The sequence below is a fragment of the Heterocephalus glaber genome, unplaced genomic scaffold (assembly GCF_053883595.1).
Source record: "Heterocephalus glaber isolate CG9 unplaced genomic scaffold, H.glaber_assembly_v1.0 deba00001532, whole genome shotgun sequence".
In the NCBI taxonomy this organism is placed as follows: domain Eukaryota; kingdom Metazoa; phylum Chordata; class Mammalia; order Rodentia; family Bathyergidae; genus Heterocephalus; species Heterocephalus glaber.
The window spans coordinates 21,209,305-21,234,455 of record NW_028258330.1 but is presented as its reverse complement, the minus strand read 5'-3'; the positions used below and the strand labels follow the sequence as shown (position 1 = coordinate 21,234,455).

At 41.0% G+C, this 25,151-nt stretch overlaps 1 protein-coding gene across 1 annotated transcript in view; it reads left to right on the top strand.

Moving 5' to 3' along the window:
• The window catches only part of LOC101703907 (uncharacterized), a 40,662-nt gene extending 15,537 nt beyond the window's left edge, over positions 1–25,125 (top strand). The window contains exon 7 of the mRNA XM_087188581.1: positions 479–25,125. Coding sequence (XP_087044707.1) covers positions 479–497 — 19 coding nt within the window. The 3' untranslated portion in view covers positions 498–25,125. The remainder of the gene's footprint in view (positions 1–478) is intronic.
• The last annotated feature ends 26 nt before the right edge of the window (positions 25,126–25,151 follow it).

The window sequence follows — 25,151 nt, the reverse complement described above, 5'->3', positions numbered from 1 at the left end:
AAGGATCTAATTTGTTTTGCTTTCTGTCATGCCCCTTTGGTCTTCCATTGTGTTCAGCCTACTATAGGTACGCATTAATTTCTTGTTGACTGAATTAGTGTATATCTAACCTGTAAGTCATTCACTTCTTTTTCTAGACATGGCCATATCTGAGAAATGCAGATGAGCTGGTATTAGTAGTAATGTTTCCCTGACTCCTCCCACCCCACCCCCATAGGCCTTTATCTAGAAAGGGCAAACCCACCTTGCATTCTAATTTTGATGTGACTGTGGAGGTATTGGTAGGGGTTGATGTGAAAAGCAATTAAGATGGAGAAGTTCCATACATCCATCCTGGCCTGGTATCCACTTAAGTAACAGATATGACATCTTATACCAAAAATCCCCATAGTTCTTAATAGAGCTCCCCATTTCTTATTCAAATGAAAATTTATTTCTATCTCAGTAAGCCTTTTTTTTTCTATCTTCTGACCTATAGGAGTGTGTATCTGGCATGAGAGAAGAATTCTTTGCCCATTCTAGCAGAGAGCCCCAAAGAGTCCCATCAAACCAGGTAAAAACCCCGCCCCCAGCCAAACTTGTTGAAGAAGATGTTCAGCCATCCTGGCACTCAGAGACCACTGCAGCCATGGTCTAAGGGGGCCAGGCCACTGTTAGAGCTGGTAGCAGGCCTTGGCATTATCCATGTGGTGCTTCTAGAGGTTAAATTTCTTGCCTTTGTTGAAAGGCTGTTTTCCCCATTGAATTTTCTTTAAATCATTATGGAAAACTCATTATCCATATACTTGTATCGTATGAGGAGAGCCTTGAAGAACTCTTCCTTTTCCACTGATACCCATGTTTATCCTTATGCCAATACAACACTTTCTTTTTCTTTTTTTTTTTTTGGTACAGGGGATCAAACTCGGGACCTTGCGCTTTCGAGGCAGGTTGCAGAACCACTGAGCTAAATCCATGGCTCAATATAGCACTTTCTTTTTGATCATATCTTGAAATCAGTGTGACTTATTCAACTTTGTCCCTTTTCAAATTTCTTTTCTTGCCAGGTATGGTGGCACATACCTGTAGTCCCAGTATGCAGGAGGCTGAGGCAGGAAGATTGCCAGTTGGAGGCCAGCTTGATTTATGTAGTGGGTTCAAGACTAGCCTGAACTACATAGAGAGACCCTGTCTCAAAAAACAAAAAAATCTTTTCTTATAAACAGTGGTTTATAGAAGAGTTTTTTGACAAACTTCTCTTCCAAAAATAACAGTTGCCTCTTACAAATAATTCATACACTTTAAAATCTTGTGCTATCTGTTCACATAGATTGATTATATCTAGTCAGGTCTACTGATCCGATCTTTCCAGACTCAGCTCAGGAACTACCTCCTCCACAAAGCACTCTAACCATTCCAACCGTATGTGCTCTGTCTCCATGTTTCCTAGGATCTCTGGGACTTAAAGCCTTTGTAGCCCTCAGTGTTTTGCATTGCAGTTGCTTCAGCTACTTGATTTCTTCCCCACTGTTCTTTGAGCTCTCAGAAGGTAGGATTTGATTTGACTAATTTCCATGATCCTAGCATCACCCTCTACAGGCCTGGCAAAAATGAGGACTAGTGAGTGTTTGTAGAAGCAAAGAATGAATATAGGAAGGGAAGAAAGAAGGAGAAAAGAAAACTGGAAGGATGATCTGATCTGAGGGACACCAGAACCTGAAAGTGGGGGAAATTGTTATCAAGCAAAAGAAAGCTGGTCAAAGTAGATATAAACCCAGGGTCCTCTTCCAGAGGTGGCATTTGATCAGACCTAAGAAAAATGTTTGTATGTGAAGAAACAGGTCATGTTAAGATGTGGGAGAAGGCGGGGAGGGGGGAAACACATGCAAAGGCCCTGAGGCAGAAGTATAGCAGACGTGGCTGAGGGACAATAAGGAACCCAGTTTGGGCAGAAGAGGGAGATGGGGGCGAGGAGTTAGGAACAGTTTGAGTAGCCTGGCAGACCATGCTAAGGGCTCTGGCATTTACTAAGCATAAGAGAACCAGAGATGGGCCCACCAATTTAAGCTATTACTAGTATATTTCAAGTCCCTTGGGGGATGGCCCTAAGCTAAAGCCTAACACATACTCATTTGATCTGTGGGTTGATCTGGCAGGCTCTTCTGTTTCAAACAGAGTGGGACAGAGGCTGTACTTCTTGCCTTACTGTGTTCTCCAGCGAGTTGGTGTGTTCTCCTACCATTGCTGCCAAGGGAGCTGTTGTGTCCTAAGCAATCTTGGTTCATGCTGCTATAGAAGTGGCCAACCAGCTGCCCCTGAATGGCAGCACCCACTAGGGTGCTGAAGATCTCCATGGCCATGCCTGCAGGGGATGAGGAGACACATGCACTAGGCTCCAGGTGGCCATTAGCTCTGACACAAGAATGGGACAGGTCATGAAGACACCCAAGAGGTGGAGGCTTGAGGATGCCCCATCTCTCCCCATCACTTGGCTTTCTTTTAATTCTCACCCACTATAGAACTCTATGGCATCCCTTTGTTTATTCATTTATTTTTGATGTTCACCATTCTATTTTCAGAGCCTTGATTGCTCTTCTGCACATAAGAACTGAGCATTGACTTTGTTGAATTAATAAAAGAATTAATTTAAAAATAGCTTGTGTTTGCTGAGACCTACTATGTGCTCAGTGCTATGCATTTGTCATCTCTGATCCTCATTAGAGCCCTGGGACTTAGATCCTATCTCTGGTTGCCCCATTTTGTACAGGATAAAATTGATAGCAGCTGCAGCGAACTATCTGAGGCCACTGCTGGGAATTGAGGAGCCAGGACTCATGCCTGGGTCTGTCCAGCTGAACAATGTACTGCATCTTCACTAGCCATAGGGTCCCTGGGCTCAGGTCAGGCTTTGTGTCCTGGGAATCCTCTAAGGTGAGAATGTAGAGGCATGGGTGTCTCTCCAACTTATAGCAGAGTCTCCAGTAACAGAGTTTCGGTTGCACTGATTCCCTTCCAGTAACATGGTCAGCAAGGTGTATGGCACGTGGTAGCACTGAAGAGCAGATTTGAGGAAGCTGGGGATCCTTGCCTTGACTCTTGGTACCTCTGCCCCTGTTTATATTGAAACACATCTGGAACAGGCAGTATGTGACCAGGTCAAAGGCTATACACATTCAGTCCTAAGATGAATAAATTCTGGGAACCTAATGTATAGCATGATGACTATAGTCAGCAGAACTGTACTGTATACTTGAAATATGTGTATAGAATAGATCTTAACGTTCTTAACATACACACAAATTGATAAGTACTTGAGATATAGATGTATTAACTAACCTGATTGTAGTAATCACTTCACAATGTGTCTACCAAATTATCACATTGTATACATTAAATTACACAATTTTATTTGCCAATCATCTCAGTGAAGCTAGGGAAAAATAATTCACATACCATGGTCACCCTTTAAAAATGTGTAATTTAGGGCTGGGGATTTAGCTCAGTGGTGCCACACCTGCCTCACAAGGACAAGGTCCTGAGTTTGATCCCTGGTACCGGCAAAAAAAAAAGTGTAATTTATTGGTTTTTAATATATTTTCAGGGTTATGCAACCATCACCATTACTAATTTTAGTGTATTTTAATCACCTCAAAAAGAAATCCCCATTTTTCTCTCCCTCTAGCCCATTGCAACCATTATTCATTCTGTCTCTCTCTCTCTTTCTCTCTCTCTTTCTCTCTCATTGGGGATTCAACCCAAAACCTTTGACTAAGATACAAGCCTAGCCTTTTTATTTTTTATTTTGAGACAGGATCTCACTAAGTTGCCCTGACTGGGCTTGAACTTGTGATCCTCCTGCTTCAGCCTCCTGGAATGCTGGGATTACAGGCATGCACCACCATGCCTGGCAACCACTAATTTACTTTCTGTGTTCATGGATTTTCCCACTCTCAACATTTATACCAATAGAATTATATAGTATGTGACCTTTTGTGTCTGGCTTCTTTCACTTAAGGTTTTCAATATCCATCCAAGTTGGAGCATGTATCAAGACTTCATTTTTTATGGCTGAACAATATTTCATTGCATGGATTTACTACATTTTGTTTATCCATCTATCAGTTGATGTACATGTAAATTGTGTCCACCTTTTGGCCATTGGAAATCATGTTACTATGAATAGTCATGGATAAGTTTTTGTATGGATACTTATTTTCTATTTTTGGGGGTATATATCTAAAAGTGGTATTACTAGATAGTGGTAACTCTATCTAAACTTTGAGGACCTGGCAGTTTTCCAAAAGTGCTGCTGGCAGCAAAGGATGTGAGTTCTGACCACTCCCCATTCCACCAGCACTTGTTATTGTCTGTCTTTTTAATTATAGTAGGAGGCCCTGGAAGCAAAGATGAGTTCTATGCACCATGACAGGTTTATAGGGAACAAAAACAGCTTCTGTCCTTGGGGTCTGAGAGGGTGGGGGGAGGTTGAGGGCAGAGTCCATCTGTGAATGTATATAAACTTGCACATGGGATAGTGCAGCTGCCAGGAACTCACAGATAATGAGGGCTTCCTCTGTGCTAAGCACTCTTCCACAGCATCGTATTTTATCTCTGCATCAAGTTGCATCCAAGAAGCAGAGGAGGTGGGATGAAAAACAAGATGATTCAGCCCCAAAGTCCATGCTTTCAGGCTTAATGATGTGCTGCCTTTTGGGCAAGTGCTCAACACTGACTGAAGGGATGGACCTACCCCCAAGGTTTGTGTGCCACCCAGGCAGTTTATACTGTGAGAAGGGTAAGGATGGGGTTGTGCTCTTACTGTCCCAGAGATGTAGGTAGCAAGGCTGTTGGAAGTTACACTGCATTAGCACTTTGTGACCCTGGGATTGTTTTCTAACCTCTCTGAGCTTCAGTTTCCTTAGCTGTAAAGGAGGATGAGTCCTCATCTCATTGGGTGTCATGAGGAGGAAATGTGTGAAGGTTAGTGCACAATAAGAAGCACCTGGCAACATCAGCTGGGGTTTCTGTCTTCATTTGACTTATGGGACACAGATTATGCTAAGAGTTGGTGATTATGAGTGGGTCCTCAGCACCACTGGAGATAGGAATAGTCTTTGCACAGTGAGTGAATCAATCAGAGGCTAGGCATCCTCCAAGTGTATGGTGTTAGGATACTCCAGGTCCACTGCACCCTAAGTGACAGCCCAGCCTGCAGTGCTTGGTGTGGTGTGGCCACATCACTCCTGCAAACAAGCTAAGCTCTTTCTTGCCCATTATCTCATGAGTTCAAGTCCTCCAGGGAGCCAGGAGAGGCCCCACTGTGCACTAGGCAACCTTAGTCTCTCCTACAAACCTCTCCCTTTCCTGGGTGTAGGAGAGACATAAGACCCTGCTCCCTCACAGGGCCACTAAAGCAACAAAACAAAATCGCATGCAGATTCTATAGTGTGGATCTTGGATGACACCAAAGACCCATGTGTGAAAGTCTTGTTCCTCAGGGTGGGGTGTTGGAAAGTGGTAGAAACATTGAGTTCTACTACATCACCTGCCTCTTAAGCACAAGGGCCTGAGTTCAATCCCTGGTACCAAAAAAACCAAAATAACCAAAAAACAAAATATTGGGCCAGAGATTTAGCTCAGTGGTTTCGCCACCTGCTGCGCAAGCACAAGGACCCAAGTTTAATCCCCAGTACCCTCAAAAATAAATAAATAAATAAATTACGAACCCTCAAAACATCACAACTAGATTAGTATGATGTTCTCCATCTTTGGAAAACTGCCTAATTAATATAATGCTGCAGTAGGATTGTTTAGATTTGAATTCATCTGTAAAGCTAAAGACATAAATGTGAAATAAAACAAGCCTGAAAGGGTGAACTGTGAATCTTCATTTCTAACATTAATTTAACTTTCTATACTGGATCAATATATTATATTTAGGTGATTTGGAAAATGGTAACCTACTTAATTTAAATGTTAAATTTTAAATTATGGGCCGGGGATTTAGCTCAGTGGTTCCAGCGCCTGCCTCATAAGCTCAAGGTCCAGAGTTCGATCCCCAGTACAAAAAAAAAAAAAGAAAGAAAAACTTTAAATTATGAGGTTTACATCAAAACCAACATTTCACACATGCACTTTTTTAAGGCATGATAAAGATTATATTCTAGATAATGTAATGGTTTCTTGGCACCCATAAGTCAAGAAATAGATAGTTCAGAGATGAGAATGTTATTGGTATATGGGAATTACATTTAAATTTAAAAACATTTTGTATTAAGCCAAAATACAGACCTACTAAGTTTGGCATATTCATTGAGCTATCTTTAATGTTTCTACTAAAGAACAGGTGACATTTGTATCAATGATAAAAATTTCTATACAGAATCTACTTCCTCAGTCTTATCTAGTTCCATTTTAAAAAATATGTTCTATTATATTACATAGTTAAGTCAAAATCAATTACCGCTCTGAAAACTTGCTTTACCCTAAGTTCTGGCTAGATAAAGCACTCCAGGTTTTACTATGGACTGTTTCTATAAAACTGCCATTGCTTCCCGTTTTGTTTTGTTTTGTTTTGTTTTTTTAAGGAATAGAATATACTTTCACAAATTTCCATAATGTGTCTTAAGAAAAGTAAGGAGGCACCACCATAATTATGAGATTGCTGAGGGAGTGTTTGGAATTCTCCATATGAGCCAATCAGTATAAGGAAATGTACATATATTGTTAGTGTTGTAAACAGTGCAGCCTGAAGCCTGAGTCTATCCAGAATGGATATAACCAATTTTGACATCATGTTACAGATAACTAAGCATTGAAAAATAAACCAAAGAACCACAGTATATTCTACCTTTAACTTTTTGTAAACCATGTTTTGTGGATACTTTCAGTTTTACCATAAGGCTGATATATTTCAATATTTTGAAAACATCAGTATTAATTTTGAATTGGCAGAGGTAACCTAACCAACTACCTTTATGTTTGGTACTAAGAGACATACCTTTCAATAAAATTATTGAAATGCAAAAAAAAAAAAAAAGAAAAGAAAAGAAACATTGAGTTCTAGTACTTTATTGCTTTTTTTTTTACTAGTTGATCTATTTGTGACAGTGGGGTATTGAGGTCCCCCACTACTATTATATTAGTGCTTATATGATTTTTCATGTCCATATTTGTTTTATATAGTTGGGCGCACTAGTGTTTGGTGCATAGATATTTATGATTGTCATCTCTTCCTCTTGGATTGTTCCCTTTACAAGGATGTAGTGTCCTTCTTTGTCTTTCTTAATCAGTGTTGGTTTGAAATCTACTTGATCTGCAAAGAGGATATTACTCCTGATTTTTTTTGGATTCCTGTCACATGGAGTATTGTTTTCCACCCTTTTTAACTTTTAGTCTGTGAGTTTCTTTTCGAATTCAGTGTGTTTCTTGTATGCAGCATATTGTTGGATCTTGCTTCTTGACCCATTCCGCCAGTCTATTTCTTTTGATTGGTGAATTGAGACCATTAACATTGATGGTTATAACTGATATGTATTGACTTATCATTGTCATACTTCCTCTTTTTGTTGGATTCTCCCCCTTTGCATTTAGTTTCTTTTCGTGCCTGATGGATTCATTTTGCTGGGCTTCCTGGGATTGTGATTCTCATTGTCTTTACCTAGGATATTGTCTAAAATTTTTTGGAGTGCTGGCTTAGTATTCATGAAGTTCCTAAGGTGTTGTCATGAAAGTATCTTATTTCTCCATCAATTTTGAAAGATAGTTTTGCAGGGTACATCAATCTGGGTTGGAGGCTGTTTTCCTTTAGGGCTTGGAATATGTCACTCCAAGCTCTTCTTGCCTTGAGGGTTTGTGTTGAGAATTCTGCTGTGATTCTGATGGGCTTTCTTTTGTATGTGATTTGTTTCTTTTCTCTAACTGCTTGTAGAACTTTGTTCTGTTGGGTTTCTGGAATCTTAACAATTATATGCCTATGTGTAGATTTTTTTGATCAAGGCTAGTTGGAGACCTATATGCCTCCCTTATCTGTATGTCAAGTTCTTTTCCCCTGCTTGGGAAGTTTTCTGCCATCACTTCTGTGAACAGTATTTTCTTTTTTTTTATGTCATCTGCACTCTCTCTTGTTTCTTCATTGATTCCAGCCAATCTTATGTTATTCTTCTTTGCATCATCTAGCAGCTGCTGGATTGATTTCTAATGATTCCTTACAATTTCAAAGCAATTTTTCTTTTCCTCATCACTAATTGCAATCTTATCTTCTATATCTGAAATTCTGTGCCCTCACATTGGCTCATTCTGCAGTGTAGACTTTCAGTGGAGTTTTTAATCTCCTGGAAATCTGTTTGCATCTGTTTTATAGATTCCTTTTGTTTCCTATGTTGGGATTCCATCGTGTTCCTCAGCTCCTTTCTAGAGTTATTAATCATGTCTTGCACTATGAGCTCAATCTCTGCTGTTATCTCAGAAATTATTTCTGATTTCATTTTTTGCAGATCCTCTTTTGATGCCAGTTCAGGGAGATCAGGTGGTTGAGTATCAGAGTGTTTCATCTTGTTTCCCTTTGGGTTTGCTGTAGGTGATCTGGAAGTCTGTTTTCGAGGCTTGTTTATGTGTCTTCTCATTTCGATGGTAGGGGAGGGGGTGCTGCTGGTGCAGCTCACCTCCTCTGTGAGGGAGGGGTGGTATGTTGGAAGTCTCCTTCTCTGTCAGGATGGTAGAAACATTAAGTGGGCTCTAGGGGAAGATCTTAGGTCACTGCAGATGTACCCTCAAAAGGGATACTGGAACCCCAGATGCTCTCTCTTTCTTTCTCTCTCTCTGTCTCTCTCTCTCTCTCTCTCTCTCTCTCTCTCTCTCTCTCTCTCTGCTTCTGCGCTATGAAGTGAAAAGGCTTCCAGCCAAGACACTCTTCCTTATAGGTCCAAAAGCAGTGATGCTGTGACTGGTAACTTGATATGTTAGCTTTATTGGATTGAGAAATGCATAGCAGATTAGTAGTGCATTCTCCTGGATGTTTTTGGGTGGGTCATGGATGTATAGCCTTGGGTACAATATACTGTCCCTCATCCATTCCTTTCTGGCACTGTCCCCTGCTCTCTTTCCCAGCTGCCAGAACTGAGCAGCTTTCTCTGTCACGCCCTTCTGCCATAATATTTCTCACTTGGAGCCAGCAGACTATGGACCGAATCCCTTCAAACTGGGAGCTAAATTAACCTTTTCCTACTTTAAATTGTATCCATTATTGTGTCCCGGCAATGAGAAAGCTGACTGATACAGGTGCCAACTAATCATGGATTGAAACTCTAAAACTTACCCAAATAGACCTTTCCTCTTTTAAAGTTACTCTCTCAGGTATTTTGTTTCAGTAAGAGAAATCTACTAACAGCGGAGGGGTAGGGGGAGTTGTAGGAACAGAGTTGGTTAGAACATCCAGCAAAGGCAGGGAATTACTTAATGGAAATTGCAGAGAGCATCACCATATGAAATACACTAATGATACTACATACAATGACATTTGTGTATAAAACACAACTCAATTCTAAAACAGTACTCATTTTGAGCCTCCCAACCATTATTCTCTGCTGTGGCTATACTTTAGAATCACCTGGAGAGCTTTATTTTTAAACTTTTCACTATGGAAAATTTCAGACATATTTCCAAATAATGAGAACACAGACATCCAGGTACTCCCCTCAGCTCTATCTGTCTTGTGTCATTTACTCATGTCTCCTGTTTGTTTGTTTTTTTCTTGGATTATTTTAAAGCAAACACCAGACATAGCGTCACTTTTCTCACACAAGGGCCAGTGTTCTCTTACTGATGGATGGTCTGCCAATATCAAACTTATCAAAATTAGTAATTCCACAGTGTCATCCAAATTCATTTGATACTCAGATTCCCCTTATGGCTACAGTTCTGTTATTGAACAGTGGGTTGGTGTGAATTCATCTAAAATCCCAGACTACATTTGTGGTTTATGCTGTCCTGTGTTTCCCTCCCATTTTTCACTTCTCTCTGCCCACCTTTTGCCCCTCCAGTCTTCTTTTTTGACATTGCATTGTGGGAGAAAGTGGGCCATCTCTTCTGGAGTGTGGCCTCCTCCTAGTGTTTCACATGTCCCCCTGTCCCCTGCATGCCCTGTACACTGGTGGTGAGATGGAAGGCTTGGCTAGATTCAGAAGCAATGTTCTTGGGACACCCCATCTGTGAGGCAGTGTCTTTCCTACTACATTGCCCTTGAGAGGTGTAGTGTCTGATTGTCCTAGCCAGTGTTACCTCCATCATGAAGTTTCTGGGGAGATTTTTCAAAGTACACATACTCATCATCACTCTAGCCTAAGCCAGAATATCTGGGGGCAGGGCTCACAAATCAAAGTTTTGTAAACACTTCCCAGGTGGTCATAAAGCACATTTAGGAATGAGAATGACCAGAGGTACAGATTCAGGTTTGGCCTACTTTGAAATCATTCTGCCACACACTAGTGGTGTGATCAGGAAAGGCATGTCCATTCCTGGCCTCAGTTTCCGTCTTTTATTGGAGTGGTCACACATACCACCTAAACAGCTCAGAGATTTCTTGTACTTGCTGAATGCCAGTGTGAATCAGCACTCCTGAGGGCTCAGTGTCAGGCAGATCAGCAACGTGGCCCAAAGAAGTGGAATGACTTGCCAAAAGCAACACAGAGCAGGAGTTGAACACAGGTCCTTCTGTCTGTGCTGCAGGAGCTGCTGAGGTGATGCTGGCCTGAAACCCACTCTGGGTCAAGGAGCTGGTCTTTGACTTCTCTTATCTCACTCTGGCTGCCCCAGCTGCTTGGTTTACTCCTTAGACAGGGATTGGGGCTCTAACCTTAGCATCTCTAAGTCATCTGAGGTATGGTGATTCCTGAACTATTTTTTTTTTTTGCTTGAATTCTTTTACTGGTACATTTTGGGTATACAATACATTTACATTTATCTTTGGGTGCTTGTACCTGTACATGATGTATCTTGGTTCTTATTTTTTTCCCCATCACCTGTGTGCCCTTCCCTATTTACATACTTTGTTTCCATTTTTTTTCTTTTCTCATAATTTTTCCTCTCCATTCTTTCCTTTCCCCATCTCCTCCCACCACCCCTACCCCTTTGGACCTTTTCCTATTTCAAAGTATCAATTATTAGTTATTAATCCTTTTAGTCCTTATTTATACTCTCCGTTTCTCACACTAGAGAAACTATTCGGTATTTACACGTGCGTCTTATTTATTTCACTTAAGAGTATGGCCTCAATATGCATCCATTTAGCTATAAATGACTAGTTTCTCATTCTTTATGTCTGAGTAGTACTCCATTTTATAAAAAAACCACATCTTCTTTATCCAGTCTCCAGTTGATGGGCACTTGGGCTGTTTCCAAGCTTTAGCTATTACAAACTGTGCTGCAATAAACATGGGTACACGTATATCTCTGTGGTATGATTCTTTTAATTCTTTTGGGAAAATACCCAGCAGGGGATTAGCTGGGTCAAATGGGACCTCCGGCCCTAGTTCTTTGAGATATCTCCACACTGATTTGCATAGTGTTTGCACCAGTCTGCACTCCCACCAACAATGGAGAAGGGTTCCTTTCTCTCCTGAACTATTTTTTAACCACAAAAGTGTTTTCCTAGGGAAATTTTATGCAAAGTGTTAGAACACAGAATAGAAACTGGTAAATTTCCATGAGAAGGTGAATGCATGGATCTGCAGAGGCCAGGGGAGTGAGCTCTTAAATTCCTGGTCCAGAGGGGCCAACTGGCACTATCACAGCCCCAGCCACTATACTAACAGAGCCCAGCCAGGCCCTGTGGCTAGAGGTGATGGAATGTGTCCAGTCTTTTCAAGTTTTTGTACATAAGACCCTCTGCCTTTGACCACATAAATGAACACTATTAAAAAATAGAGAACCAAGGAGCGGTGGCCTTGAAGGTAGGAAAGCCCAGGGCCACCAACAACGAGTCAGAACACCTTCCTGGCCCAGCTCAGGTACCATTTTGCAGAGCTGTTTGGAGCATTCTGGGACAGGAAATAAATAGGCCTATGTTTGCTTGTAAAAATTACAAGAATGATAATAGCTACAATTTCTTAAGAACTTAATATATCTATAACAATCTTTACAGCAACCTAAATTTTATTTATTTATTTATTTTTTTGGTACTGGGGATCGAACTTGGGTCCTTGCACTTGCGCAGCAGGCAGCGAAACCACTGAGCTAAATCCCCGGCCCAACCCAAATTTTATAGATGAGAAAACTGAGGTTCAGGGAGGTTAAGTCAGTGCCTAGGGTCACACACCAAATCAAGGGTAGAGTTGATTCAAATCTTATAATGCTGGTGTCCTCTGTCTCATGTTCTGGAGACAATCATGCAAATGCAGACAAGCTTGACTCTCTCTGGGTCTGTCTCCTGCATGAGGAGAGAGTGAGGCAGTTCAGGTGCCACTTACCTACCTCAGATTCCACCTGGAATCTTCCCCACAGCCTTCCCTGCAGTTAGCTACATCACTAGTACCACCACCACCACCATCATCTTTATCATCATCATCACAGTGTTTCCCTGGGTTGCAGGAAGGAGGGAGGGGTGCATTATAACACTAGCCCCAGTCCATTCTGCACACATGCAGAATGGACAGGTCTGACCCCAGTTCCTGCCTGGGGTTCCTTAAACCCCCACCTCTCTCCTGTCCCCCAGCACCTCCTGATGGTCCTTAGCTTTGCAGGGAAGTGCCTCCTGTGTTACTAAAGTTCAATCAGTTCTGGTCCCTCATTCTGCCCATCTGTGCTTGGGGTCCTGCTCCTTTGGTGCTAAGTGGGGGGTCTGGTGGCATACAGCTGGCTGCCTTCAGGGAATCACTTGGCAGTGCCTGGCACGTGCTCCAGGGTTTACCTGGTGTTCACTGCTGTGGGTGCAGTATGCGGGATCCTTGGCTGCAGTGGCCACGGGCACAGGGCACAGGTGAGCGGTGTCTCCCCAGGAGGAGCAGTGGCACTCCACTCTCTCCAGCGCCCTACCCCTAACTGCTGCCCTATAGGAGGAGATGCCCTTGGCCATTTCCAGGCCTTTTATGTCAGAGCAGTGTTCCACCCCACAAGGCCCAGTTTTCCCCCTTGTTCACTGCCTTATCACTACCATGGCTGGCACACAGTACTGTAACTGCTTCAGAGATATTTGGCAAATGGATTAATGAATAAATAAATAGAAAATTCAGATATTGATTGAAATTAGATGTTTAATTGATTCAATTCTTGAATTCTATATGTTTTATCAATTTAACAGTCAACAATTGTGACCTCTGTCCCACATGATAAGCCAAACGCCATCTGGCACAGTGTGACCATGGATGAGATTGCCTGTCACAATTCATAGTTAAGTACTGCTGACTGGGCTGCCCTGGTCAGACAGACAGACAGACAAACATACACACATGAACTCACACTCACCCTACCTCCACTAACATTAGACGTTTTGGTCCTAAATAGGTTGTATTTTTCATGCTTGGAAATTTTTATTCATGCTGTTCCCTCTGCCCTGTCTCCCCCTGCCACCAGTTTCTTACATATTCTGAGATATCAGATATGAATGCCTTTGTTAGTATCCAATTACCTCTGCTCCAGCCCTGCATCCTTTGTGAAAGGGAATCTCCTACTATGTGCTCCTACAGGTGCCTGGCTGTACTCACTTCAACTCTCTGAACATCCTATTTCAGTTCCCCTGGGTCTTTCTGGGGCCAAAGCAGTGCCTGGCTGCCAACCTGGCTGGTACATTTTAGATGAAAGGATGAGACTTGGTGAAGGTAATGGTGGAGGTCATTCTAGGTGAGTAGCTCATAAGACCTAAGATGTCTAGAAGGACAGTGGGTAGAAGAGAAGCTGACCTGGAGGAGATGGAGGGGCTGAACTCTAAGGATGGCATTCTGCTTCTTCTACCCACTAGTCTCTGTCCTGCTGGGGCCTCTAGAGCAAATCCTTAACTTTCTATCTCTATTCCTCCCAGTCCTCATGCCTCACTCATGGGCCTCTCCCTTCTGCTGTCTCTCTAGTTCTCCACTTGTTAGCCTCCAGCTCATATTTCCAACCTCTGGTGTTGGTATCTTTAATGGGCTCTGTTTTCCCAGGAGTTCCCACCTTATAAGTAGGCCAGTGGTGGTGAACCTATGACATGTATGCCACAGTGGGCCATTTATATTATTGAAAGCTCTAACAGGTTAGCCATCACTGACATAGGATATTGACTCTGAGCCTCAGCTGTGTGTCAAGTCCTGTTCTCACCAGTTAATTCCTTAGAACTTTATAACATCTGGAATGTTAGGTGCTGCTATTACTAATCCCATTTTATAGGGTGGAGAAATCGAGGCATAGAACAGTTAAGCAACATATCCAAAGTGTTGAGGTTTATATGCAGGTGGGCTGACTCCAGAGTCTATTGTAACTGTTGCCTATAAGTGCTTCTGAGCAAGGGCTGAGTGTCACCAAGGAAATGGTTTAGCAGGATGATATAGGAAAGGGCCATAGAGTCTCCTTGGTCCAGATCTGAATCCCAACTCTCCCATAGGCTGGCAGCATGACCCGGGAAGGACATGACTGTGTGATAGCCTGCTTTGCCATCTGTTAAGTGGGATTAACTCCCTTATCTCTAGGACCATTATCAGGATGAAATGAGGTGATGCATGTGACATACAAACCGGAGCCTGGCATTTAGTCCTGTGCAATAAATGGCAGCTGGCTAACTACTAGTGATACACCTGTTCATATATTTACTCTCAACAGGTGCCCACAAGCATTTATTGAATAAACCAATGAATGACTAATCGTTTTTAGTAATAGCTACTATTTATTGAGCACCTACAATGTGCCAAGATCTATCTGTGCTGGGCTCTGGAATCCTCTATCCATCAGAGCTCCCCTGGCTTCTCTTCTTGTAACCTTTTAGTCCCTGAGGGCTTGGAGCTGCTATTGACAGAACCAAGAGCTCTGCATGCTAATGCTTCTCTGTGTCCTTGTTGCCAAGAGTATCGCTCTGTAGTGATAGTCTCTCTGGTCCTCCAGCATGGTCTTCTTACAGCTTTAGCTAAAAGTTGAATTTAGTGAAACTATAGATACATCAGTTTATAACAGAGAGACATAAAGTAACAAAGGTTTAAATGCCCTCTCTTATAAGAGGCCAGTCTATGATAGCATCTCTGCTCTGTAAAGTTGTGGCAAGCCCAGTCCATCCTTAAGGAGTGGCCCTTTTTGGTGTGGATGGCTCCCTATTATATCTGCCTCCCAGCCAGAGGAAAAGCAGAAAGGAGTTGGCCAGAATGTTATCATATGGCTATTTCTAGCCATAAAGGAGGCTGGGAAATGTAGTCTTTGCTTTAGGTTAAAAAGTGGAGTTTTTATGACATTGGGAAAGGAGAAGGATGTGAGGGATAACTGGGCATTTCTTCCATAGAAGAGACCACCTTACTGGGGAATCTCATGGATTTGTCCATGAGCCTGCTCAGGGTCTCTGTGGCTGACTCTGCCAAGACTATTGTAAAGTTAGGGACAGGCAATCCCTGAGAAGCATTCAATATCCTCAAGTGTCTGTATAATTTCTCAAGATGTTATGTGATGCCAATATAACAGGTCTTGAAAATTAAGTTATATGGGTTTAGCTCTTAAATTTTAGCTTAATGGTTCATTTTAAGTTAATTTTGTATATGATGTGAAATAAGTAAGGGTGAACAATCTTGAAACAAATGGAAAGATAAAAATTTTCAGCAAACATGAAAGATATTAGAAGAACCAAGTTAAGCTTTGGGATTGAAAAATATAGTAAGTAAAATTGAAAAACTCATTGGGATGAGCTCAACAGCACAATAGAGGTATATTAGGGGTTGAATTATATACCCCTAAAAGATATGATGAAATCTTAACTCCTGGTACCTATAAATATCACCTAGTTTACTAGTAGGCTCTTTGCAAACGTAATCAGGGTAAGATGTCTTCTTCTTGCGTTAAAGTGGGCCCTGATTCTAGTATGACTGGTGTCCTTATAAGAAGCAGAGGAAAATTTCAGACCCAGACCCATAGACACCAAGTGATGACAGACCTAGAGAAATGCCAAGGATGGTCAGCAACCCTCGGCAGCTAGGAAGAGTCAAGAAAGGATCTTCCCTTAGAGCCTTCAGAGAGAGAGCATGGCCCCGCTGACTTCTTACTTCTAGCCTCCAGAACTGTGAGAGAATAACTTTATGTTGTTTTAAGCTATTAGGTTTGAGCCAGGCATGGTGGCCCACACCTATAATCTCAGCATTTGGGAGGCTGAGGCAGAAAGATTGCCATGAGTTCGAGGCCAGCCTAGGCTATATAGTAGATTCAAGGCCAGTCTGAAGTACACAGCAAGATCCTATCTCAACCCCCCCCCCAAAACACCCCAACCTGCCCCCAATAAAAAGAGAGAAAAAAAAAAACCCCAAAACACCACCAGAAAACCTACCAGGTTTATTAGATTTTTGTTGTATCATTCTAGGAAAGTAATACAAAGCGATAAGGGAGTCAATGAATTTGAAGATAAGTCATTAGAAATGATCCTATCTTCCCAATGAAATGAAAAAATTTTAAGAAATAGACTCAGAGACCTATAAAACAGCAGGAGTTCTAATATTTATGTTTTTCCAGTCCCCAAAAGAGAAAGAATGCAAAATAAAAAATGAATAAATAATGTCTGAATACTTCCCAGGTTTAGTAGAAGACATAAACCTACAGATTCAAGAATCTCATCAAAACCTTAAACAGGATAAGTTCAAGGAAATCCACACCCAGACAAGTCAAAATCTAACTGCTGAGAAGTAATGGAAATATGTAAAATAAATTCAATGGAAAAAGGATAATTTTCAACAAATGGTATTGGAAAAATTAGATATTATGCACCAAAAACAAATAACCTAAAATTCAGACCTGAAAATTAAAAGTAACCCAAGATAGATCATAGGTTTAAATGTAAACATAAAATTATAAAACCGTTAGAAGAAAACACAGGAGCAGACATTCTAAGATATAACAATAAAGTATCATCCATAGAAAAAAAAATTCATAAATTACCCTTCATGAAAATTAAAACCTTTTGGTGTACAAAGGGCACAAAGAGAATGGAAAGCAAACTACAGACAGGAATAAAATATTTTTCAAATCCCATATTTGGCAAATATATTCAAGATTCATATTCTTATATCTAGAATATTAACAGTAGGAAGACAAATAATCCAATAAGTCAAAAACAAAGACTTAAAAAGATACCAAAGGAGATTTGTAGATGGCAGTGACACATAGAAAGATGTTCAAAATCATTAGGCATTAAGAAAATGCAAATTAAAATCACAATAAGAGTGAGTTCAAGGCCAGCCTGAACTACACAGTGAGGCACTGTCTCAAAAAGAAAAAAGAAGAAAAAAAACCTTATAGTAGGAGATAATCACATACCTATAGAATGACTAAAATAAAAAATACAGACAATACCAAATGTTGGCAGATGTATAGCAACTGCAACTCTCATATGTTGCTGATGAGAATGTGCAGTGGTACAGCCATTCTGGGAAAAGATTTGGTAGTTTTAAATTAAATAATTTATCATATGATCTAGCCATCCTAGACACTAGCTGTCTCTGGGATGTTTACCCTAGAGAAAAGAAAACTTGTAGTCATGTAAAAGCTTTTCTATGAACATTTATAGCAGCTTTATTTCTAACTGCCCCAAACTGGCAATACTGTAAATGTCCTTTGATGGTTGAGTGGATAAGCAGATTGTTGTGCATTCACACCATGGGATATTACTTGGTGATACTGTCACTGATACACACAACAACTTGGATGAATCGTACAGGAATTGTGCTGAACAAAAGAATCTAGCCTCCAAAAGGTAAATACTGTATGACTTCATTTATATGATGCTCTGGAAAAGACAAAATTACTGTGATGTGGAACAAAGAGATCAGTGGTTGTCTGGGCTTGAGGTGATGTGTGTATGTGACTATAAAGTATAGCACTAAGGAGATTTTGGGAGGGAAAGAACTGTTTGGTGTCCTCATCATGGTGGTAGTTAAATGGATCTATACATGTGTTGAAATTCATAGAATTGTACACAACATAGCCAATTTGGCTGTGCTATAATTTTAAAAGTAAAGTTACTTAAAGGCTGACAGCTAATACTTATATGCCTACACAAAGTTATTCTGATGTCCCCATTTTGCAGATGAGGAAAAGGAAGCCCAAAGAGCTTGTGGGTTTACTTGAAATCTCAGATCTAAGAAGGGCTGAGCTGAGACTCTGATATTGGCAGTCTGTCCCAAGTTCATTTTGCATAACCTCTTCACTGACTCAAACGGGGCACAGATCAAATGTTTCTGAATTGTCAGGTAATTATTGTTTTTTAAAAAATTTTCTAGGACTTTTACACTTGATCTTAGCCAAAAGGCCGAGTTTTAGAAATTATATATTTCTGTATACTGTGATAAAATACATTTTTAAAAATTTAGAGTATCAAAAGATGAAATTTCTAAATACTGAATAATTTCTCTGGTGTGAGAAACTGAAAGTGTAAATGAGGATCAAAATGAATAACAGATAATGTGAAATAGGAAGAAAAGGTCCAAAGGGCAAGGGGAAGGGGAAGCGGGAGGGGTAGGGGAAAGGAAACAAGGGAAGGGAAAAAATATGAGAAAAGGAAAAAATGTAAAGAAAGTCTTTGTGAATAAGGAGAGGTGGAGGGGTTGAAGGGAGGGCAGATGAATGGGGAAAAATATAAGAACCAAGATATATCATGTAAAGGTACAAATTCCCAATGATGAATGTCATATTGTATACCTAAAATGTACCAATAAACAATGAATTAAAAAAAAATGAATTTCCTAAAATGCAGGGAGGTTGATCCTAAGTGTCTTCAGAGACAAAGATGTTTTAGAATTGTAATAAATAGGAAAACACAGTGGGTGGTGGCCCATGTCCCTGCCCAGGGCTCCTGCCTCCACCTTTGGGCTGCCAGCTCACAGCTATGGCCCTGCTAGGTCGCCAGGCTCAGGGATACCAGTGTGGACACTGGACAGCCCCTCCCACTGCAGTGGCACCTGCCTGCCTGTCTCGCTGCTCCACACTGGATTTCCTGCGCCTCTTTCTCTGAGTCCCGGGTGAGCCGCATTGGGTTTGTCTTTGACGAAAACAAGCTGTTGCTCAGGTCACTGGTATCTGTATTGGAGAAATGTAGCATACAAGCAAGATTACAGCTTCAGTAGTGAAAACATTTTCATGTTAGAGACTGAGAACTCTTGTAGTCATTATGTCATTTCTTCTTCTCCAGACAGAAAAGTACCAAAAAGTAACAATAAAACATCCCTTCTTCTTAATGATAAATCCATCAATAAGCCAAAATGTCTGCCAATGTCAGCTGCAGCATTTCAGATTAGTTCTATCAGTCCTCCCCAACATGTTGTGGAAGAAGAGGAGGATGATTGGGGAAAAGATAAAACTGAGGAAGCTCAGAGGCACAGAATGGATGAAATCAGTGACCATGCCAAAGTCCTGACACTCAGTGATGATTTGGAAAGAACCATAGAAGAGCATGTAAATGCCCAGTTTGATTTTGTTAAGGAAAAGAAAAAAGAGGGCATTATTGACCCATTTTACAAATTGTTGCTGTCACCGAAAGACTAGATATAAAAGCCATGGATCCTCTTGTTCAGACTGAAGTTCTTTTAAATTAGATTAGAGAGACTCCAAATCAGCCCGCTGCAGACAGGCAGGTCTGCGCACACCCTACCAAGGTCCCCAGTCACATGGAACAGGCCGAATCAGCCCGGTGCAGACAGGCAGGTCTGCACAAGCCCTACCCAGGTCCCGAGTCATGCAGAACATGCTGAATCAGCCCGCTGCAGACAGGCAGCCACCTGGTTCCACACTACAAAGACACAGAGGACACCAGACCACCAGACCACGGTACTGAGTCCTGCTGCTCCCGGCCTAGAGGTAGGGGCTTCTGAGCTGGCTTCCCACTGCTCCTGGTCCAGAGGAAGGGGCTTCCCAGCCACCATCCCTCCTGCTGCTCGCAGCCCAGAGGAAAGGGCTTTTGGGTCACCTTCTGTCCTGCCGCTCCTGGCCCAGAGGAAGGGGCTTTCAGGCCACCATCCCTCCCACCACTCCTGGCCCAGAGGTAGGGGCTTCTGAGCCGCCATCCCACTGCTCCTGGTCCAGAGGAAGGGGCTTCCCCAGCCACCATCTCTCCGGCTGCTCCCAGCCCACAGGAAAGGGCTTTTGGGCCACCATCCCTACTGATGCGCCGGGCCCCTGTCCCACCTCTCCCAGCTCAGAGGAGGTAATCCGTGCAGGTGCCAACAGCCCCCCCCCCCAGTCAAAATGAGAAAACATGTAAATAAGTCTCAAAACCAGACTTCCAGATCACCTACAGCAACCACAAAGGGAAATGAGATGGAACACTCTGATACTCAACCACCTGGACCCACTGAACTGGCAACAAAAGGGGATCTGGAAAAAATGAAATCAGAAATAATTTCTCAGAGAACAGGAGAAATTGTGCCCTTAGTGCAAGACATGATTAATAAATCTAGAGAGGAGCTCAGGAACATGATGGAATCCCAACATAGGGAACATGATGGAATCCCAACATAGGAAACAAATGGAATCCATAAAACAGAGGCAAATAGATTTCCAGGAGATGAAAAACTCCACTGAAAGTCTACACAGCAGAATGAGCCAATGTGAGGACAGAATTTCAGATATAGAAGATAAAATTGCAATTAGTGACCAGGAAAAGAAAAATTGCTTCAAAATTATAAGGGAACATGAGAAATCAATCCAGCACCTGCTAGATGATGCAAAGAAGAATAACATAAGACTGACTGGAGTCAATGAAGAAACAGGAGAGAGTGCAGATGACATAAAAAATCTCTTCACAGAAATAATGGCAGAAAACTTCCCAAGCAGGGGAAAGGAGCTTGACATACAAATAAGGGAGGCATATAGGACTCCAAATAGCCTTGATCAAAAGAAATCTACACATAGGCATATAATTGTTAAGATTCCAGAAACTCAACAGAAGAACAAAGTTCTCCAAGCAGTTAGAGAAAAGAAACAAATCACATAGAAAGGAAAGCCCATCAGAAAAACAGCAGACTTCTCAACACAAACCCTCAAGGCAAGAAGAGCTTGGAGTGACATATTCCAAGCCCTAAAAGAAAACAGCCTCCAACCCGGATTGATGTGTCCTGCAAAACTATCTTTCAAAATTGATGGAGAAATAAGATGCTTTCATGACAAAGAGCACCCTAGGAACTTCATGAATACCAAGCCAGCACTCCAAAGAATTTTACACAATATCTTAGGAACAGACATTGAGGATCACAACCCCAGGAAGTGAAGCAGAATGAACCCATCTGGCATGACAAGAAATTAAATGTAAAGGGAGAGAACCCAACAAAAAGAAAAAGTCATGGCAATGACAAGTCAATACGTTTCAGTTATAACCATCAACGTTAATGGTCTCAATTCACCAATCAAATAGACTGGCAGAATGGGTCAAGAAGCAAAATCCAACAATATGCTGCATACAAGACACACACCTAATTCAAAAGGAAACTCATAGATTGAAAGTTAAAGGGTGGAAAACAATAGTCCATGCAACGAGAACCTGAAAAAAAGCAGGAGTAGCTATCCTCTTTGCAGATCAAGTAGATTTCAAACCAACTCTGATTAAGAGAGACAAAGAAGGATACTACATCCTTGTAAAGGGAACAATCCAAGAGAAAGAGATGACAATCATAAATATCTATGCACCAAACACTAGTGCACCCTACTGTATAAAACACATACTAACGGACATGAAAAGTCATATATGCACTAATACAATTGTAGTGGGGGACCTTAACACCCCACTGTCACAAATAGATAGATCAATTAGACAAAAAATAAGTAATGAAATACTAGAACTCAATCGAACTCTTGAACAAATGAACTTAACAGATGTTTACAGAGTCTTCCACCCCACAAAATCAGAATACACATTCTTCTCAGCTGCACATGGGTCATTCTCCAAAATAGACCACATACTCACACATAGAACATGTTTAAGTAAGTGCAAAGAAATTGAAGTTATCCCCTGTATATTATCAGACCATAGCGCAATGAAATGGGAGATCCATAGCAAAAGAAACTGGAAAAATTTCATAAACACGTGGAAATTGAACAATACACTTCTGAATAACCAATGGGTGACAGAGGAAATTAAAGAAGAAATCAGACAGTTCCTTCAATTAAATGACAATGACAGTACAACATACTGGAATCTGTGGGACACAATGAAAGCAGTCTTATGAGGGAAATTCATAGCAGTGAATACACATATTAGGAAAACAGAGCGAGCTCAATTAAACAACCTGATGCTGAACCTCAAGCTGCTAGAAAGAGAAGAGCAAAACAAACCCAAAGTTCATACAAGGGAGAAAATTACAAAGATCAGAGGAGAAATCAATGCAATGAAGACTAAGAGAACAATACAAAAAATCAATGAAGCCAAGAGTTGGTTCTTCGAAAGAATCAACAAAATTGACAAACCCTTAGCCAACCTTATCAGAAAAAGGAAAGAAAAGACCCAAAACCACACAATTAGGAATGAAAAGGGTGAAATTACAATGATCCCAGCAGAAATCCAGAGGATCATCAATACCTAACTTCCAGAACCTATACGCCAATAAGATGGACAACACAGAAGAAATGGACAGATTCCTAGATACATATGAATTACCAAGGTTGAATGAAGAAGACCTAAAAATTCTAAACCCAATATCAACCAATGAAATTGAAAACATAATTAAAAACTTATCAACTAAGAAAAGCCCGGGCCCTGATGGCTTCACTACTGAATTCTACAAGACATTTAGAGAGGAACTGCTACCACTACTGTTTAAACTCTTCAGTGAAATTGAAAGGGAAGCAATACTGCCAAATTCATTCCTGGAAGCAAGCATCACCTTGATCCTCAAAGCAGAGAAAGACCCAACCGAAAAGGAGAACTTTAGGCCAATCTCACTAATGAACATAGATGCAGAAATCCTTAATAAGATACTGGCAAACAGAATGCAGAAGATCATCAAGAAGATCATACACCCTGATCAAGTGGGATTCATCCCAGGGATGCAGGGATGGTTCAATATACACAAATCAATCAATGTAATACACTATATCAATAGAGCCAAGGACAAAAATCATATGATTATCTCCTTAGATGCAGAAAAAGCATTTGACAAAATCCAACATGCATTTATGATAAAAACCCTACAAAAAATTGGAATAGATGGTCTCTGCCTCAAACTGATAGAAGCCATCTATGAAAAACCAACAGCCAATATCACACTAAATGGTCAAAAACTGAAATCCTTCACACTAAAATCAGGAATAAGACAAAGATGTCCACTATCACCACACTTGTTCAATAAAGTTCTGGAAACATTAGCCATGGCAATTAGACAAGAGAAAGAAATAAAAGGAATAAAGATAGGAAATGAAGAAGTCAAATTGTCATTATTTGCAGATGACACGATACTCTGTATAGAAGACCCCAAGAACTCCACCAAAAGTCTTCTAGACTTAATAACTAAATTCAGTAAAGTAGCTGGTTACAAGGTCAACACACAAAAATCAGTAGCTTTCCTCTACACCAATGACAGACTCACTGAGAGAGAAATAGGGCAAATAATTCCTTTCACAATAGCATCCAAAAAACTGAAATACCTAGGAATCAACCTAATGAAAGAAATCAAAGACCTCTTCTCTGAAAACTATGGCACTCTGAAAAGAGAGATTGAAGATGATATCAGAAAATGGACAGACATCCCCTGCTCCTGGGTAGGAAGGATTAATATAGTGAAAATGGCCGTACTTCCAGAACTGCTGTATAGATTTAGTGGAATTCCAATTGAGATCCCAGCAGCATACTTCATGGACCTTGAGAAAACAATCCAAAAATTCATTTGGAACAAAAAGAGACCCAGAATAGCAACAGCAATTCTAGGTAACAGAGACATGGCAGGGGATATCACAATCCCCAACCTGCAACTATACTACAAAGCTACTGTGATCAAAACAGCATGGTACTGGCAAAGAAACCGACCTGAGGACCAGTGGAACAGATTAGAAGATGCAGAAACAACGACAGACACAGTCAGCCATCTCATCTTTGATAAATGAGCCAAACACCCTCCCTGGAGGAAGGATAGCCTCTTTAATAAATGGTGCTGGAAAAATTGGGTTTCAACTTGTCAAAGATTAAAACTAGACCCATCCCTATCACCATGCACTAAATTAAGATAAAAGTGGATTAAGGATTTTAACATTAGGACAGAAACACTAAATTTGCTGGAAGATAAGTTAGGTAGAACTCTTGAAGATATTGGTATAGGAAATGCCTTTATGAACAAAACCTCAGTGGCAGGGGAACTTGCACAAAGAATCAACAGCTGGGATCTCCTCTTATTAAAAAGCTTCTGCACTGCAAGAGAAACCACCAACAGAGCTAACAGACAACCTATAATGTGGGAAAAACTGTTCAGCAACTGTACCTTAGACAAAGGACTACTATTTAGAATACATAAAGAATTGAAAAAAATCAGACCCCCCCAAATTCAAAGACCCAGTTCAAAAATGGGCATCTGAAATGAACAGACATTTCTCAAAGAATTAAAAGCATCAAATAAATATGAAAAAATGTTCAGCATCACTGTTCATCCGAGAGATGCAGATGAAAACAACACTGAGATTCCACCTCATCCCAGAAAGAATGGCTATTAAGAAATCATCTAATAACAAATGCTGGTGGGGGTGTGGGGAGAAAGGAACCCCTCTCCATTGTTGGTGGGAGTGCAGACTGGTGCAACCACTGTGGAAATCAGTATGGAAATACCTCAAAGAACTAGGCTTAGAGGTGCCATTTGATCCAGCTATTCCCCTGCTGGGTATCTTCCCAAAAGAATTAAAAGAATCTTACCACAGCAATACATATGCACCCATATTTATAGCAACACAGTTTGTAATACTGAAAGCTTGGAAACAGCCCAAGTGCCCATCAACTGGAAACTGGATAAAGATGTGTGTGTTTTTTTTTTTTTAATAAAATGGAGTACTACTCAGCC